The sequence below is a fragment of the Spermophilus citellus genome (assembly GCF_964194105.1).
Source record: "Spermophilus citellus genome assembly, chromosome: 7".
Classification (NCBI taxonomy): domain Eukaryota; kingdom Metazoa; phylum Chordata; class Mammalia; order Rodentia; family Sciuridae; genus Spermophilus; species Spermophilus citellus.
The window spans coordinates 104351760-104371564 of NC_138188.1; the positions used below are offsets into that span (position 1 = coordinate 104351760).

The window sequence follows — 19805 nt, forward strand, 5'->3', positions numbered from 1 at the left end:
ACCCAGATCACCATTCCACCACCCCAGCATTTTCAAATTATAAATATATACCTATTTGCCTATTTACTGACCACAGAGCAGCAGGGTCAGGTGGTTAATGGGTGTTTACCAATTAAACACCCATTAAGTGCCAAACCTACATTAGACATTTTATATATTTATTATTCAGTCGCAAAAACAATCTTCCTTCTATATCTGAAAAAAATGAGGCTCAGGGAGGTAATAAAACTCCCTCAGGGAGTTAAGAGGCAGAGCTAGGATTTGAACCCAAGACTATCAGACTAAATACTGTGTTCCAAAAGGTTTGCACAGTAAGTGGACATGCAGGAGTAGATACATGTCTCCCAGCCCACACTTCCTATAAGTCTGATGACTTTTGAGAACTTCTAGGTGAATTTGGGGATTTACTATGGGCTTCCAAGAAATAAATCTGGAATATGTAAACATTAAACTAAGAAATGTGACTGTCTTCCAAATGACTCTTGATTCTTTGTCCTGGCTACTGGGTTGGTAGTATCATTTTTTAAAGCCCCTGAAGTACATATGGTGGTGCTCAATGACCTCCCAGCACTATCCAAGTGCTCAATCCACACAGACTTGTACTATACTGCTATAATCTAACATTGAGAAGAAATGTCAAATATGCTGAGTAGAAGCTTTCAGCTCAACAAATATTTATTGAGTGACTACCTTAAGTCACGTTTCACTCTATTAAGGGAAAGAGGCCTCAAAAAACAATGGCAATTCAGGGTGTGGAGTACAGTGACTGCCTGTGTTAAGTTTAAAGAACAGTGGCAGCTCAGAAGGAAGGGTGGCCTTGGGAGAGAAGACTTACTAGCCAGTGTTTGATTTGAGGTGCAAGAGTTAAGGTAGGCAGAGAGAAAACAGCATTGCTAGTGGTGTGAAAATGTATGGCATGTTGAAGGAAGCCAGTTTTTAATTTAATTAAAATCAACTGACCAGTAAATGTGTACCACATTTCCTTCTTTCTGAAGTAAAGAGGGATAAAAAAAAAAAAATCAGTGGTGAGGCTGGGGTTGTAGCTTAGTGGTAAAGCAGTTGCCTAGCATGTGTGAGGCACTGGGTTTGATCCTCAGGACTAAATAAAATAAACAAATAAAACAGAGTTATTGTGTCCATCTACAACTAAAAACAAAAATTAAAATAAAATTGCTGGTAAAGGAAAAGGCCTGGAGTGCTGGAAAAGGATATGCCCCCATGCTCCCCCCTCGTGGCAATGACTTGGACCCATGATATCATTTGAGCAGTGGAGTTTAGGGATTTCCATTTGTTACTTTTATGTCACTTGTCTGCCTCCCAACCACCCCACCTACTTTAATGAGTAGCAGCTGCTCATCTGTCCACCTTAGTCATGCACCCCCTGAGCTTCCAGAGTAGGTGTCCCGGCCAGCTGTAAGCAAGGAAGTCAGAGCACAGAAACAGAGAAGAAACCAAGGCTCTACCCAGATAGAATTTCAAATCGGGTCATCTTTCCCAGCTTGCCCAATGGTTTGGCCCTGACCCTTTAAAGAGACAGGCAGACCCAAGGCTGAACTCAGTCTGCTTCCTTGTCAATCTGCATGCACTTATCTCAGCAGAGGCTACTAACCTTTATCAAGCAGCTATGGTTTCCTCATGTCATCCCAAGATATGTTTTTTGTTTTTAATGAAAGAAACAGTTTCCTTAGGCTAAGGAATTTTCCCAAGGTCACAGAGCTAGTATGTGAATAGGGATGAAAACCTAGGTCAGTGTGAGTCTAAATTAGATATTGTCTGTGCTATACCATCCTACCAGGTTTTTATTATTATTGCCACAGGGGCTTGGAGTATGCCACTGGGCGGCACACATACTAGAGAATCATGCTTGCAGTGATAGTAACATTAAACCCATAGAATAGGACCAGTGATGAGATCACAGCAATGTAAAGTTGTATCTTATTTGCTTTTAGAACTAGCTTGGGGCCAGGTATGGTGGTACACCCCTGTAATCCCAGCTACTTGGGAGGCTGAAGCAGGAGAATTACAAGTTTGAGGCCAACCTCAGCAACTTGGCCAGACCCTGTCTCAAAATTTAAAAAAAAAAAATGCTGGAGACGGAGCTCAGTGGCTCAGCACCCCTGGGTCCAATCCCCTGTGCCAAAAAGGTATATTATTATTAAGAAGTTCACAAACATGCAAGCAGGAAGTATAGTGGGAAATATTTGGGGAAAAAGAAAAGAAATAAGTAAGTCACATCATTTGTTGAGTTGGCTCAATTAGTAAGCATTTATTCAGGACAAACTGTGCTGGTAACAGGGGATATAAAGATGAACAAGCAATTACCACCTTCAAGGAACTTTTGATCTAGTAGGAGAGCCTGACACATTAAAAAGTAGATCCAGGATTCAAAGGAAAAACACTGATGGAGGCATGAAGAATTTGGGAGACAAATACAGGTCTAAAAAGACGGTGGGTGTTCTCTAGCTAGGGGAGGGCATTCCAGAAGGTGTAACAGAATTCGAAGTCAAGTCCAGGAGTAAAACAAAAACAAAATGCATATTCTATATCAGAGAATAGCTTGTCATAGATAGATAGATCCAAAAGAGCATCAAGCAGGACACAAAGCAGAAGAGGCAGGCTAGGGTCAGATTATGAAGTCAACTGGCTACACAGTGCCTCACAAGTGTGGCCTCCCCATTGGTTACTGGTCCATACCGAGATACGGACAGAAACTAAGTGTGTTTAGATATTCTTGTATTATTCTAACAGAAACGTATACCTGTTAATTAGTAACAAAAACTATGCACTTGTGCAGTGTGTGCCTCTTTGAAGTGTATTTTTTAAAATTCATTTTTCTACTATGGGTCTGTGATGAAATTGGGGGAAAAAACCTAGTTCTTCACCACATACAGTTTGAAAAACACTGGATTTGAGATTAATGCTTTCCTAATACAAATGCTAAAATAGAACAGAGACATGATTTTTGGCTTTGGATATGTATTTCCAAGTTGATCTTAAGCAGACACACAGGTTATCTTCCCATAGCTATTTCCCCTTTTACACTTGCAACTACTTTCCTATACAGTCTTCCATTACAGTGTCATTATAAAGTAGTCAAAAGGCAGGGTCGGTAGAAATATTATGGAGTACTCAAAAGGCAGGTTGGTAAAGTGTATATTTTTTTTTGCAACAAAAGATGTTTCTTCAGGATCAATCCTTTAATATACCATATTAAGTTATATTAATATACCTTATATGTCATATATGTAATAAATGTAATCCCTTAATATACCATATATGTAAAAACAAGCATGTTGGTGTGACCTCCCTTTCTTCTCTTAGGTGAAGCATTCACACTGACCTCCTTTTCAGATGCTTCCTTCAAACTCCTAGAATGTAGAAGGCAGGGGTCACTTCTTGGCAGCTTCTGCCTAGGCTGCCAAATCTGCCTCCCTTCTGACAGCCAGGAATGTGGCTTGTTCCTTCTGAAAGACTGCCAGTTCTTCCACATGGGGGTGAATGCTCAGGGAATAAACAGGCAGAGCTGGGGTGGAGCTGACAACAGAGGATGTGGTACATCCTGCAGGGCAAATGCATCATCCTAAGCTTTGACATGGGCAATCTCATATGTGTTTCAAAGTCATCAAGCCTGCCACCTCTTTTCCTGGCAGGCTCCCTTCTCAATCCTAGCAGCTGTCTTCAAGAAGTAGGAAACAATGGATTTTCCAATCTTGATTTCAAAGGTCCTGTCAGGCTTCACAAAAATTTTTATAGGCAGAGGAATGCCTTCTTTGATGTCTTTTATCTTCTCATTGAATTCTTTTTTGGGGGGGTGGATACCAGGGATTGAACTCTGGGGCACTCAACCACTGAGCTACATACCCAGCCCTATTTTGCATTTTATTTAGAGACAGGATCTCACTGAATTGCTTAGCAGCCTTGCCACTGCTGATGGTGACTTTGAACTCACAATCCTTCTGCTCAGCCTTCTGAGCTGTTGGGATTACAGGCGTGCGCCACTGTGCCCGGCATTGCTTGAACTCTTTTACAAAACTGGTTGATAGAAATGTTCTGTTGACCCGGAATGGGGCAAGTGGGGCCTGGGCTCGGCCTGGTCCGTGAGCAGGATGGCCCAGATTACTCCACTTCAGGCTTCCTGAAAGGCTTGAGTGGACCAGCTCAACTTTTGACAGGATGCAGGGCTTTCGGTCTTAGTTCACCTCAGGGCAGCACTAAGAGCCAAGATTCTATTCTTTTTCTTTTCTTTTTTTTTTTTTAGATATTAATGAACCTTTATTTTATTCATTTATTTATATGTAGTGCTGAGGATCAAACCCAGTGCCACACACGTTAGGCAAGTGCTCTACCATTGAGCCACAACTCTAGCCCCATGATTCTATTCTTCATGTAGAAGAATTCTCAGTAAACTATACAATGCTGACTAAAATTATTATATCCAAATGAATATTCAAGTAAAAACATTAATACAGTATCAAATTAGAGAAATGCAAATAACACTAAGTGCTAGATGCTAAGTGTTTTATCTACATCATTTTTTCATCAATACTCACAATCTTTTTTTTTTAAATATGTATTTTTTAGTTGTAGTTGGACACAACACCTTTATTTCACTTTTTATTTTTTTATGTGGTGCTGAGGATCGAACCCAGGGTCTCGCATGCTCCACTGCTGAGCCACAAGGCCAGCCCTCATAATATTTTTTAAAAGTATTTTTTCAGTTACAGATGAACACAGTATCTTTATTTTATTTATTTTTTAATGTGGTGCTGAGGATCGAACTCAGCGCCTCATATGTGCTAGGCAAGCACTCTACCACTGAGCCACAACATTAGCCCCAGTACTCACAATCTTTTAAGTTAGCTATTACGTGTTTCCTTTTTTCAGATGAGACACTATGACTTATTTCACATCTCATAGCCAGCTGTTCAACCCAAGAATGTCAAACTTCAAAGCCATTTTCTTAATCAATTAATTAAGTAGGAATCTTAAGTAATTACTTAGTTTGGTTCTTTTATAAAGGAGAGAATTTTCCCATCCCATATCATATGAACATTACATATCTTCTTAGTTATGTTCTTCAGTTATCTTTTCAGTTTGTTTTGAGGTTTTTAAACTCAAGGTACTTAAAGCAGAATGTTGTCAACTGCTTCATTAGCAATTAAGCAGCTAAGAGGACCACAAGGTTGCTATACCAACTGATGTTCCGCCTTATTCAGGCCCAGAGTGCTGGAGTTGGCTGACTATGGGCTGAACCTCTGAAATAGTGAACTTAAAATAACTTTTCCTCCTCTAAGTTGTTCAAATCAGGTATTTTGGTCACAGGGACAAAAAGCTAACACAATAACAGATAATTTTCTGGTCCTGAGGCACTTAACTCCTGATCCTAATCCATGCTACAATGTAACTGGTCACGCACATATTAATTATGCCAAACAGTTGAGATTTCTCAAGCCAAATCATCCTAACTTGGTCTAAAATTTAACATACTTTTCCAAAAGATGTTACTGTAGTAAAGAACAATAACAAACAGGTGTGGTGGTACACACTTGTAATGCCAGCTACTTGGAAGGCTAAGTAAGACAGCAGAATCACCATAAGTTTGAGGTCAGCATGGACAATTTAGCAAGACATGTCTTAAAATTGTAAAAGGCTTTAGCTCAGTGTAGTTCAGTGATAGAGCACTTGTCTAGCACGTACAAAGCCCTGGATTCAATCCCCAGTGCCATAAATAATAAAATCAATCTAAAAATACAAAATATAAGCCTTGAATGAGATAATATGGTTAACATACTCATTCTGAATTGGTAAAGTGAATTTCTTACTTGCATGTAATTTTGAAGATTTCACTAACAAAGAGAAGTATCTGTTTTCTCTTAACAAACATCCCACGGTTCCCAGAATGACAAAATAATAAGAACAAAAGAAACTCATATCACAAAATTTGTTACTAGAGGAAAAACAAAATGCAGCTGTATGTATGGAACACAAAAAGAAACACATCTGAAGATCTTTGACCACAGACACTTTCCTTTTTTTTAAATAAATTATAAATACTTTATCCATTTATCAAAGTTCATCAAAGAACTTTCAAGAATTGTTTAATCTTCTTCATTCTTCAGGGATTATTCATTCACAGAGCAGGCCACCTACAGAAGAGATTTATTTTAGAAAGTCAGATTTCAAACACCACACCAGATCTATGGTTTTAGGGAATTATGACCACTAAAAATGAATGCTTCAGTCAAGTATTATCAATTAATTGCCACAATTATTCTAAATTAGTCACAGAATAAAATAAAGATCTACATTACAAGATTCTAGTTGAGCCTAACTAAAAACATCACTGAAACTATTCAATTCATAACATCACTTAATCTTTAGAGGCTTTTGTTGAAGTCAAAACAATAACTTTTTCCTCAAAATTATCTTCCAAACAAGGTTAGCATTTTATTTTTATAGATATTCAACATGAGAGATCTACAAACCCCTCTTTTTGCTGATTCAAGAATGTTTGGCAAAGACTCACAAAGTGGAAGGCAGAAGGTTAGCTTAGTACACAAGGCACTTCCTGTGGAAAATTACTTACTTAATCCCAAGGGCAAAATAAGGGCAACTCTTTATAAATTCATTTGGAAAGATCAAAAAGGGAGAGAAGAGGAGGGTAGGGTTACTGAGGACACAGAGCATTAGGTTTCTCTTCATATAGCTCTCACCCACATCCATTCCCAGACCCTATCCCAGAAGACAAGAGAACAATTCCAAAAAAGATAATTAATCAGGCTAGATAACTCTCCAAGTCTAAAGCCTCATCTAATGGGTCCCTTCATTTGGTTTAGATAAGTAGCTTCAATAAGACACAAACTATAAACTCTTTTCTAAAAATCCCAAAGAAAGAATACATTTAAGGAAAAGTTTGAGCAGGAAAGATAACCAAAAGTGAAGCCAACCATGGCACTGTTATCTCCCTGATACTGATTATATATTGGAGGCTTTCCCATAGAATCTGTTACATTTCAAGTGTAAAGTCCTGAGAGGAGGGGCCATCTTTCTCATTTTGAAAATTTTTAGGGTCTTAATAAATACCTATTTTTTAAGAATGTTTGAATGATAGAAATAACTTTTTTCTGTATTATCTTGGAATCATATTTTCATACATAATCAGTTGCTTATTTGTGTGTATGTAAAACTGATGTGTGTAGGTGTGCGTGGGTGTGAGAGAGACAGACAGACACAGACACACACACACACTGGAGATGATCCACATCCTCTGCCCTGAAAATGGCATACTTGAAACACCCCAACTATTAAGATCAATTAATAAATACTGAAGATCATCACTACTCAAGTGCTGGTTCTATAATTTGATTGTAACCTCCAAACTGGGTTCTCCAGGTTTCTTCTGATTTCTTAAGGCAGAAAGATGCTAGGCACCCATTGTCTTACATTTCTACTTAAGTTTAGGGTTTGTCTACTTTTTCTTTTAATTCATATTAAAAAAGCAGTCATAAGATAAAATTGTCTGGAATCACTGTCATCAAACCTATTTTGTCTTAGTAGTTTTCAAGTCTCTGTCTTTGCTACTATTAAATCACAAAAGATAGTTTATATTTAGCATATTACCTATTACTTTTTGTAAACTTAGGTCAATGGGTGTTAAAGAAATCACCTAGGAGTTTCTGAGTCAACAACTGCAGTCCAGGGCCCAGAATTGTGAATTTTGGAAAATGTTTGAGGTTCACATCTGAGTAAAACCATTGACTGAAATCCTATTTTCAAAGAAAATATAATATTACTTACTATTAATCTACTGAAAAGGTACAATTGAGATCTACTTTATTTAGGAACAATATTAAAATCTACAAAGGTTTTTTAATTAAGCAACTTTTATGATCATTCCTGGAAAGATCTAAGTTTACAAAATATTTTTCTTTGATATTATTCTCAGAAAAACACAGTTTAATTAGTCGAAGAGAAACCAATTTAGTTAATCTCAGAGCAATGCAGATACTACACTGGATTTTACTCTACAACCAATAGCCCAGTTACTGAGTTGCATGCACCAATGAACTTCAGCAATAGGTTTTTCTAATTAGCATTCATAATGAAGTTTTAAAATTGACAATTAAGATAATGTGAAATCCTAAAAATGAGTATGTTGGCAATAAAATCTTAACTGGTGCAAAGAATGAAATGTAAAGTGCCTATAAATTGGAGAATATTATAAAAGATCTGGACACTAGTTTTAATTCTACCATTATCCACCCTTCACTTGAACAAGTCTTTTCTGACTTCCCCATGCCTCAGTTTCCCCATGGAGGTTGGGGAAATAAAGACACCTGGGACCAAGTGGGATGCAAATATCTGTTCATCTTCCAAAAGTATACTTCATTTTCATTACACTGAAAATGAAAACATGACAGTGTGAATACCTAGTAAGGTTCCCTGATGGATTCAGATTGTTCTTCCACTAACCAGGATTCAAAATTACATAATCAGGTCATACATTCAACAGTCCTAAAATGAGTATCTGCTATCCACAACTCCCCAGGTATGAGCTATTCTGTTCTGGTTTCCACTTTATAATTTACAAAGCATACACATACATATATCTCTTACTCACTGCAATAGTTCTATAAGGTAGTTTGGGTATGTATATTTATCTCTGGATGACAGATGGGGAAACTAATGTTTAGAAAGTGAAGAACCTATCCAAGACCACATGATCAGTTAAATATTAAGTTTTATTAAGTCCAAAGCTTTTGCATGTTCTTTTATATATAAACAAAGAACATAGCTACTGCTCTTATCTCTGCCCCCAAAACACAAATAAAACTATAATATCTTCCAGTCCTTCTGAATGTATGCTATTTATAATAACTGTACAACCTTTATGGTTCACATGAAGTCAAATGAACTTTTTTTTTTTAGTTTTTGATAAGACCTTTATTTTATTCATTTATTTATATGTGGTGCTGAGAACGAACGCAGTGCCTCACACATGCAAGGTAAGTGCTCTACCACTGAGCCACAAACCAAGCCCAATTTTTTTCCAACTGTCCTTTGTTATAAAGACAATAGCTTACACAATTGACTAGTAAAAGAGAATATGAACAAGGAAGCCATATACAATGAGATTCTATGTCTTTAAAAGTAGCTAATAGGTATATTTTTTAAGAATACACCTTGCCCTAAATTTACTTATTTTACAAAATGATTTACTATGGGATTTTTAAAAATAATTGTCTAGTCTAAAAGCCTCTTAAGGTTTACTGTACTATCTATAAACACAAAATATATTATGGCTCAAAGTCAGAGAGGATTAATATTTTGACAAAAGTTCAACACAGTTGAAGCAAAAAACATGTTAACCTAGACCTCAGGAGAGTAAAAATGAAGCCTCAGGGCTTTCAGTATAGACTGTTTTCTACTATACAAACTTTTTAATCAGCTATTGGAAAGTTCCTTATCCCTCCTTTTCATACATCAAAGAGTAATGTGAAATTCCAATGAGGCAACAAAGAGGTGAAAGGGAAAAAAGCCAGGCTCTCTATCACTATTAAGTTGACATGTGGCTCTGGCATTATCTGTCAGCTATCATTAAAAAGCTAAAAGCGGCAGTGTGGTGTAGCTGTTAGGGGAGGGGCATAAAGGACAGGGAGTTGGCCTGGGCACCAAGGTTCCAGTTCTGATCCTGCTTAACTACCTCAAGAACCTTCTCATAACTACAAGTCTTAATTTCCTCATTATCCTTTATTAAACACCTTCTATGTGCCAGGCAGTGTTATAGGTGCTGGGAATATGGCAGTGAGTAAAAGAGAAAATTCCTACTTAATTTTCAAGTGATAATATTAAGACAGACTAGCCACCAGCCTCATGTGCCTATTAAATATTTTTAAAGCTAAAAATTCGGTTCCTTAGTCTCTTTGGCCAAAATTCAAGAGCTCAATGGTCACATAAAGCTAGTGGCTAACATACTTGAGAATGCAGATACAGAACATTTCTGTCATCACAGAAAGTTCCTGTTGGACAGGGATGAGATAGAATGATGGGGAAGGAATGCTAGTTCACTTGAGGTGTTGAGGGAAAGCCTTTCAAATAAAGAGACTTTTAAATAGAGACCTAAATGAAGTGGAGGGGTAAGCAAAGAGCTTCCAAAAAGGAAATCATTTATTTGTAGTATTGTTGAATATTTTATTGAAATATATGGAATCAAAGGTCTTCCAAAAAAAGGTCTAAGGTTTTAGTTTTATTAGAATAAAACATGTTACAAAAGAAACAGCAACAATTCCATTCTCTTTTGCAGAAAGCAATGCTGCCACTTACTAAAGATCCACCTAAGACAAAAGAAATGGATAACATTTTCTGTTTAGTTCATTTAACTAAGAAAATGGAATATTTTGAACTTCCTACAGCCATGAGTTCCTCTTATATAAAAGTTTTTGTGAAACTCTTTCTCGAAAGCTTCAGATTCCCCTTCTCAAATTCACAATATAGCTTTAAATTCATTAGCATCATTTACATTCTACACCAGAAACTGAAAAGTTATTTTTTTAGTGATACTTATGCATTTCTATTAACCAGGTAAACTACCTTTCAAATAGAATGCTGCTCAATGGCTGCTAAATCTGTAAGTTAATACACATATTTGAAGCAATATGCTCACCATTTCATATCTTAAATCCCAGGGCTCTCATGCACTCCTTGTGGGCCTCAATTAGATGTCCACAATGTTCTTCTCCTTTCTCAATGATGCTGTAAAATAAAATGTGCTTGTTATCTGAGAAGTTATTAATCACATGCTAGTTATAAGGCAGAAGATGAGTATGATGAAATGTAGCTGCAATTTTTAAAAAGATGCTATTACACCAAACAGATTTATTTTTATTTGATTTTGTTCCATGATTACAAAGATGTTCCACAGAACTAGTTTTCTGGGGGAATCTAATTAGGAGAAATAATTACAGATATCAAATATCATCATTAGTTCACATCCAAGGAATAACATTACTGTTAAATGGAGAGCAGACTGAACAGTCTACTTTTTCACCTATCATGACAGGGGAATTAAATCTGTTTCTACTCTTCAATCACACCTGTTTAATCTTCTAATTGTCAGATACCCAACAACATAAACATAAAAAAAAAAATCTGGTAGTTGAGAGCAGCAAAATCCCCCTTTTGATGATGAAAGAGCTTTTCACTGGTAAGATTCACAAAGTAAAGACTAGGACCACAATTTAATTTCTAGGGCCCGAAAATGTAATATTATCACATCAAGTTAAGCCAAATTCAATGACAAGAAATAACTGACTCATGACTACAGATATTTAAAGAGAAGCCATAGAAGGCTGAGGTGACCCATTTGAAAGGAAAGTTATAGAAGGAAACAGAGTTCTATTTCATCAAAATCCTACTTCCCAATAGCTCCAGGCCTGCTGCAAATGGGAGAGGCTGTTTAGGAAAATGAATTTCTTATTAAGTGATCATCATTAGCTTTCAATGATCATTTGCGAATGTTACATATACTGTGCTTGGCACTTGACCTGACTTGTACCATTAAACCTTACAGTAATCCCAGAGGCAGATACATTAGGCTCAATTTACAGACATATGAAGCAGAAATGTTAAAATAATTTGCTCAAGGTCATCAATTGGTGGATCAAGATTCAAACCCTGACTCTGTGTCCCAGACTCCTAATCATGAGGCCAAACTATCCAAAGGTTCCACTGGATCACTTTCAGCATCAGTATATAATCTTTCAATTCTCCATTTAGAGTATTATTTGCAAAGTAGTAGTATTAATCAAAGCAGAGCTCCTGCACTCTTATTATCAATTACGATTATAGCAGTATGTGAATTTTGTCAATTATGATTTCTCTTCTTTTCACATCTACTATCCCTCAACTTTCTGAAGTCAAAAGGGACTACTACTAGGAGGAGGTTCATATTGGCCGTATCTGTGGACTCTTAATGATATCTATTCTACCAGAGGCTATATGAAGTGTAATGGGGGGGGGGGGTTGGTGAATTGATAACCTAGATTAACTATTCTGAATACTATAATGTCACCTACGTTGTAAACTGGCTTTTTAATTTTTGCTTCCTTAAAGGCAGAACTCCTCATAACTGTAAGGAATGTACCTTGTCCTGCTCTTTACATTTTGTAAGAAATACTTGGAAATTACCAGAAACTTTACTCTTCGTTCCTGTCAAATCTACTATAGCCGTTAGCGGGTTGTACAGCTATCACTGACGTGTGTCTCTGTATGTTTTTAAAGTCCTCTAAATGATGTAGCATCTTTAGGAATTTCTACATCTCCGGACCTTAACGCAATGCTTAACATGGAAGATGCTCAAAAATAATTTATAGAAAGGAATGTACGGGTGACGCGAGCCTCGGGCCATTTTGACCTCTCTCCTCTCCCGGGACAGAACTGCGGGCTCGGTAAAGAGAGCAAACCGCGAAACCTACGGGGCCCTCTAACTCTGTAGGGAGGGCACAGGGCAGAGGGCTTCGGTGGCGGAAGGTGCGGGCCGCGCGCCGACGCTCCCTCCCCGGCTGCGCACTGACCACGCATCGCGCGCCTTCTTGGTCTCCGGGCAGGCGCAGCAGGGTTTCAGCGGCTTCTTCTCCTGAGACTCAGACGGGGCTGGGCTCGCGGCCGCCAGACTTGGCATCTTTAAAGCTGAGAGCAGCTACAGGCGTAGGCAGGCTTAACTCTCCGGCCGTTTCCGATTCATCCGCAGTCACTTCCGCAGTCGCTCTAAAAAGTACAGGAAGTCCTGCCTCTCTCGGGGTGAGTGGGGCGTGGGGTGCGGTAACAGGAGCGCGCCTGCGCAGGATTGGCGAGATTAGGGATTCTGCGAGGCGCGCGGGTCTAGCGCCTGCGCAGAGAGGTTGGTATGAAGGTCAAGGGTAGCGTAGGTCGGCTTGGGTAGGACTCTCAGAGGCCGATGACCGCGAGATCTCCCAACCTTTTTATCCCCCAAGAGTGTCTGCACTGAAGCTCAGGACAGTGAAATGACTTATCCCAGCTAAACAAAAGAAACCACTAGTGAAAGCCAGTTCCGCTGAGTAACAGACTTCTTTCCCATATTCCTTGCCTGGGCATTCTCTTGTCTTACTGAAGTGCCCACCCTGCTTGTATTGTTTTTCATTGACCTAGATAAAAATGAGTAGAAGGACATTTGAACAATCCAGTCCACTACTCTTGAGGAAAACACTTAAGTCTTCAACTAATTTGCGTTTAGAGCCCCCTCCAGGTGATTTCAGTTTGAATCAGTCATGTTTATTAGTATACAGATTAGTAAAACTTTCCTTGGCAATTCTTGAATTATAGTTTTAAAGTAAACTAGTGTCATATTATCTGCAAAAAAAAAAAAAAAAAAAAGAACATAATCATTTTTTTTCTGCAGAGAATTATTGGAAAAAGGGAATTAATTCACATTTTAAAGGAGGACATCAAGGCATTAAGAGCTGCTTCGTGATATATTTTTGGGGTAATCAAACTTGTAATATTACCTAACCAAAGTTTGTTTCTGTATTTCAGAGACTTAGTTCAAAGAATCTATAAGATGTGTCTGCAAGCTGGTGCTATAAAAATGTAATTCTGCAGATGTACTCTCCAAATTATTAAAATTATCCCAATTTGTCATTTTTAATAAGTATAAATAAATATAAATAAATAAACTGTCCTACTTAATTTGTCAAATTATTAAACTTTTAATAAGTATGGTTTTTATTTCATAGTGAATTTATGTGTTTAGTAGAACAACATATTATCCTAATATTCTCCTAACTTCACTTTTCTCCACAATCATCAATTCTTTGAACTAGGCATTCACATGATTTAGAATCTTACTACTCAAATAGTGTTTCTTGGATTAGCAATATCAGTATCACTTGGAATGTGGCTCCACAAATCAATGGGGAAAAGAAAATAGGCTAACCATTTGGAGAAAATTAAACACTACATCAAAAGGAAGGGCTCCAAACTGGATGCAGTGGCACATACCTATAATCCCAGCATCTCAGGAGACTGAGGCAGAAGGATCAGGAATTCAAAGCCAGCCTCAGAAAAATCGAGGCTCTAAGTAACTCAGTAAGATCCTGTCTCTAAATAAAATACAAAAAAAAAAAAAAAATAGGGCTGAGGATGTGGTTAAGTGCCCCTGAGTTGAATTCCTGGTACCAAAAAGGGGGGACCAGAGGGGGGGGAGCTCCAAAGACACTAAAGGCCTACACTGTGAAAGGTTAAACTAAGAAGTTGACATAGATTGTGGAAAAGCATATAACAATCCCAAGGTATGGGGAACAACTTTACAGTTTCAAAAGCACAAATTGTAAATAAAAATATCAATGAAGTTAATTACACCAAAATAAAGGCTTAAAGCTTTATATAGGACACTACAGACAAAGTTAACAAATAGATGACATATTAGGAGAAAATACTTGAACTACTAAATATTTTTAAATATTTTAAAAATTTAAAATTTTTAAAAAGTTGAGTTAGAAGCCAGGCACAGCGGCTCACACCTATAATCCCAGCAGCTGGGGAGGCTGAGATGGGAGGATTGCGAGTTCAGAAGCCAGCCTCAGCAAAAGTGAGGTGCTAAGCAACTCAGTGAGACCCTGTCTCTAAATACAACCAAAATAGGGCTGGAGATGTGGCTCAGTGATGGAGTGCCCCTAAATGCAATCCCTGGTACCCCCCCTGGCCAAACAAAAAAGCCGAGTTAGAATGCAACTAGTTGAAGCAACATAATCTCCAGCCATAATTGCTTCCTTATATAGAGATTTTGAGTATGTGAATCATCATTTGTGGCATCGTATATGATCTATTTTAGAGAAGGATCCATGTGCTTCTTCGAAGAAAGTGTATTCTCTCATTGAAGGATGAAATATTCTATATATGTCAGTTAAGTCTAAGTTATTGATTGTATTATCGAGTTCTTTAGTTTCTTTGTTCAGCTTTTGTTTGGAAGTTCTATCTAGTGATAAAAGAGGTGTGTTAAAGTCACCCAAAGTTGTGTTGTGGTCTATTTGATTTAATCTTTACAGCCATATAATTTACATTTATGTATGAGAACAAATTAGGGTTCAGAAATGTACATGATTCACTCAAGGTCACATAGCTTTTAAGTGACAATCCTAAGGTTCAATATCTTCTCCTTGTATTCTATTTACTATCCTACTTAATTTGTCTAAATGCAAATGAATGTTTCTTATTTTAAAATTAATCACTGAACTGTATTTATTTGTGCTACTGAATTTTTTTAATAAATGAAGGAGGAAGGAAAATGAGAGATATCTAAAAGAATTTAAGGGATTAAGAGAACTGAGACAAGTTGTTAACTGAGTAGTTTTTATTAGAAATTATTAGAGGCAAATGGAGACCAAATAGTAAAAGGTCAATCATTTGTTTCACAAAGGATATCCTGAAGTTAGTTTATTAGTATTGCTTCTCAGTTCTGGTTTTAACCAGCAATACTTTACTCTTTCAAATCTTTAGAACTCTTTGCTATTTCTATAATTGCTGAATTAGCAAGCAACAAGCTTGAAATAGTCACTTGAGTGGACTTTTTCATAGCACAGTGAATGTTTATTGTATGGGATTGAATGGGGCTATGAGCCACACATAGTACCAAACAGCCATTCTGTGGATGGGAAGACAGCCCTGGTAATATAACAAGCAAGAATGAAGGAAATGCTTTGTAAATTGTTTCCATTTATAGGAATTTAACCATTTTTTAACACCTAACCAAACGCAGGTGTGCTGAATTTACTGAGGGTAGATTCTTATGGAGAGTGGACAAGGAGTGACACCATATGTTGAGAGAGAAGAACTAGAACGCTTAAATTCTCATTTGCCTAGTATTTACATATCTGCCTTTGTTGTTGTTGTTGCCTAGTATTTACATATCTGCCTTTGTGGGGGGGAAAGCTTTCCAATTTTCACAAGTAAATACATGCTGCTTCTAACATTCTCTATAGCTTTTCAAGTGCCTGAAACTCTGAAATTTTACTTGTCTGCTGCTTTCATGAATGCTAGTAGAAACCATCAAACTACTGGGTCATAGATAAAGAAAAATTTATTACTTACAGCAATAGCAGTTCCCTGAGCCCTCATCCTAACAGGGTGATGTGAAAAAGGCCAAATAACTGGACTTGGTGATGTGTGCCTGTAATCCCAGTGACTTGAGAGGCTGAGGCAGGAGGATTTCAAATTTAAGGCCAATCTCAGTAACTTGGTGAGGCCCTAAACAACTTACCAAGACCTTGTCTCAAAATAAAAAAGATAAAAATAGGTGGGGATGTAGCTCAGTGGTAAAGTACCCCTGCCTGAAATCCCCAGTACTCCCACTTCCTGCAAAAGGAAAAAAAACACCAAATAATATCTGCATGCAAATTAGGTTGCATACAGGAACACTTAGTTAACCCAAATCTTTAACAATGGGCAGTACAGATGTCTGCTTTATCTTCCATGGTTATTTCCTGCACAAAGAAACAAAGGCAGACCCTTGCCTTCTGCCTCACAAGGCAGAAGGCTCTTGTTCAGAACACCCATGGAAAACCAGCATGACCAAGTATAACTTCAATACCAAAGTTTCTTTTAAATAAGTAGACTAAATGACATAGAACCTAATTTCAGGATGATCATGTATTAGTCATTTACAGTTGTTACTACAGACAATGTTTATGGCCCCCTGAAATTCATATATGAAGCCCAGATCCCCAGTGAGATGGTATTTTGAGGTGAGGAATTTGGGAGGTAATTAGGTCATAAGAATGGAATTCACACTAAAGAATTAGTACACAAAAAGGGCAAGACCTGAGGTACCCCACCTCCATAACTCTGCCATATGACACCAAAGCAAGAAGGTAGCCAAATGCAAGCCTGAAAGAGAACTAGATCCCTCACTAGGAACAGAATTGATCAGCACCTTGATTTTAGACTTCCTAGACTCCAGAACTGTGAGAAACAAGAATCAGTTGTTGTTTAAGCCATCCATCTATGGCATTTTGTTATAACAACCCAAGAAGACTAAGACAGCCATGTAACATTGTTACCACAAACTTAGTGGTAATACACATTTATCATCTCACATTTTCTGTAGGTCCAGAGTCTGGCTTTAGCTTAAGTGGCTCCTCTGATTAAGGTCTTAGAAGATTTCAATCAAGACTATTGGAGGATGTAGTTTCATCTGAGAATCTAGTGGGTAAAAATATGCTTTGAGTCTCATTCAGCTTGTTGTCAGAATTAATTTTCTTGTTATCGTAGGACCACGGGCTTTGGCTTTTTGATTGCTATCAGTTGGAGGTCATCTCAGCACTTAAAAGTCACCTGTATAGTTGCCCAACATGTTTACTTCCTCAAAGCCAGCAAGGGAGAGAAAGAGTAACTCAGCAAAATGGGTATTATAGTCTTTGTAAGAGAATCACATAAGAACATATAGTCCATCACATCTGGCATAGTCTGTTGGTTAAAATCAGTCACAATACTCAAGGAATGAGTATCACATCAGAGCCTGAACAGGGCTATCTTAAAAGACTGTCCACTACAGGTTGATATGTAGAGATAAACCCAAAACAGAGTATATGGAACTTATCCACAAATGAAGAGAAGTTGGTGAACTATACAAAAATCAAATGCCTGTCTTTTTGCCTTTGATTCCTAGTTGGAGAGAATTTCCTCATTTCCATACCTATGAGTCCACAAACCAAAATTCAGAACAAACTCCAATAAAACACCATAACACTAACCAAAATCAAATGCTACTTAAAAAAAAAAACAAATTATAAATTAAAAATTTCTCCTAGTGATTCAGTTTAAACTGGAATTATTGTCTTTAGATACCACTTGTTTATTCTTTCTGATTGAACCATGTTTTCTGAAATTACTACCGTAAGATATGTATCTTGAATATGTATGTAAATATATGGATTATAACTTTACCATCATTTCTGTTCTGTAGCCAGCTCTACATTTGTCCCTTGAATGCTCACAGACTTTAAGATGAATATCAAGTATTAGCCCTTGGTAACAGGATACCGATGATGTGCAATGACAGAATTGGAGGAACTAGAGAGATAGTTGGATTTAGGAAAGAATGGTATCCAACATTTATTAGGCACTTACTATCTACCAAAATCGTGTTCTAAATCCTTTGTAGGTATTATCTACTATAATCTTCCCTGGTATTTTTGCTATGTATCCCCATTTCAGTGAAAAGGAAACTGATGTACATGGATATTATGTGATTGCCAAGGTCATATGAACAGTATGTTTCAGAACCGTGATTCAACCTAGGAAGTTGAATTCAAATACTCACGCAGTTCACAACTGTACCAGAGTCTCTGCAGTATAAGGAAATGTTACAATTTTACTCAGGAAAAATTGAATTTGGCTAATTGACACTTGGTCATTTGAGAAGAAATTTCCTAAAGATTGTGGAGGTATGAAATTGGCAGTGAGGTAGAAATAAGGATCAATGTTGGCAGGCAGATAACTAGATGAACAGTCAAGTAGACCAATCATTCAAATGGTTTCTTTATTCAGCACCTGCTTTATGCCAGGTGCTGACCTAAAAACTATGGATGGCTCATTGTGAACAGGACATTTGAAATGTCTGATCCTACAGGACTGACATTCTAGTGGGAGGAGATAAATAAGTAAATTTCAGGGCTATAAAAAATCAAGATAATATAATAGTGTCTTCAGATATGTTTGTGGAGGGGCTGGCTGTTGTCTACTTCTGACAATTTATCAGATCAGTGACAAAAAGTATCCCTGAGGAGATGGCATTTTATCTAACCTGCAATGATGAGGAATCTGCCATGAGAAGATGGCAGAGAGGGGCAGGCAGGAATGAGGAGCATTCTGAGAAAAAGGAGCAGCAAGTAGGAGTCCCTGAGAAATGTATACCCAAAGACAGAAAAATGTATGCCTTTATACAATTGTATTTTCTTTGTTTCTATATCTCCTTTCTCCACTATTCAGTGAACTGTACAAATTATCTCAGAATCTTCAACACTGTATTATTTAGTAGACATACAGTGTGAATTTGTTCAATACATTGATGGATTTATTCATTTAGCAATCATTTTATTAAGCCTTCATTCATGTACCAAGTACTTCAGAGATACAAAGATGGCCATGTGAAAGCCTGAGTCCTCAATGAATTCAAATATGTGGGGAGCAAAGTTGGAAATAATTAAAATTCAAAATGGTCAATACTATTGGTGCTAGAATAGCATTAGAAAAAAGAATGAGCTGTATGCAACAACACATACCTATAGTTACTACCAACTTGGGAAGCTGAGGCAGGAAGATTACAAGTTTGAGTCTAGCCTGTGAAACTTAGCAAGACGTTGTCTCAAAATAAAGTAGAAAGGGTTGTAGCTCAGTAATAGAATTCTCCTCGGTGCATTCCCCAGTACTGCAAGAAGAAGAAGAAAAAGACAAAGAAAAAAAAACAAAAGACAGCTTACTCTTTTTTTGGTGGTGGGTGATTTGGGGAAATTGCTTATGCAGTTTTAGATGACAAAGTTACAGCTGTGTCTTGAAGATTAAGATAGTTGGGGGCTGGGTGTAGTGGCACACACCTGTAATCCCATTTACTCAAGAGGCTGAGGCAGAAGGATATCGAGTTCAAAACCAGTCTCAACAAAAGCAAGGTGCTAAGCAACTCAATGAGACTCTGTCTCTAAATAAAATACAAAATAGGGCTGGGGATGTGGCTCAGTGGTTGAGTGCCCCAAGTTCAATCTCCAACATTCCCTCCCTACCCAAAAAAACGATAA

General features: G+C 37.5%; 1 protein-coding gene across 2 annotated transcripts; it reads right to left on the reverse strand.

Moving 5' to 3' along the window:
• Positions 1-6023: 6023 nt before the first annotated feature.
• COX17 (cytochrome c oxidase copper chaperone COX17) lies at positions 6024-12773 on the reverse strand. 2 transcript variants are annotated; one of them, XM_081301748.1, is made up of 3 exons: positions 12573-12769; positions 10664-10752; positions 6024-6146 (listed from the first exon to the last, which is right to left on the reverse strand). In XM_081301748.1, exons 1-2 carry the CDS (start codon positions 12677-12679, stop codon positions 10668-10670), a joined length of 192 nt encoding a protein of 63 aa, XP_081157874.1. In that variant the 5' UTR covers positions 12680-12769; the 3' UTR covers positions 6024-6146; positions 10664-10667. The 2 variants fall into 2 exon arrangements, with proteins under 2 accessions (XP_081157874.1, XP_081157875.1); XM_081301749.1 differs by lacking the exon at positions 6024-6146 and adding an exon at positions 10226-10334 and having other exon boundaries at positions 12573-12773.
• Between the last annotated feature and the right edge of the window lie 7032 nt (positions 12774-19805).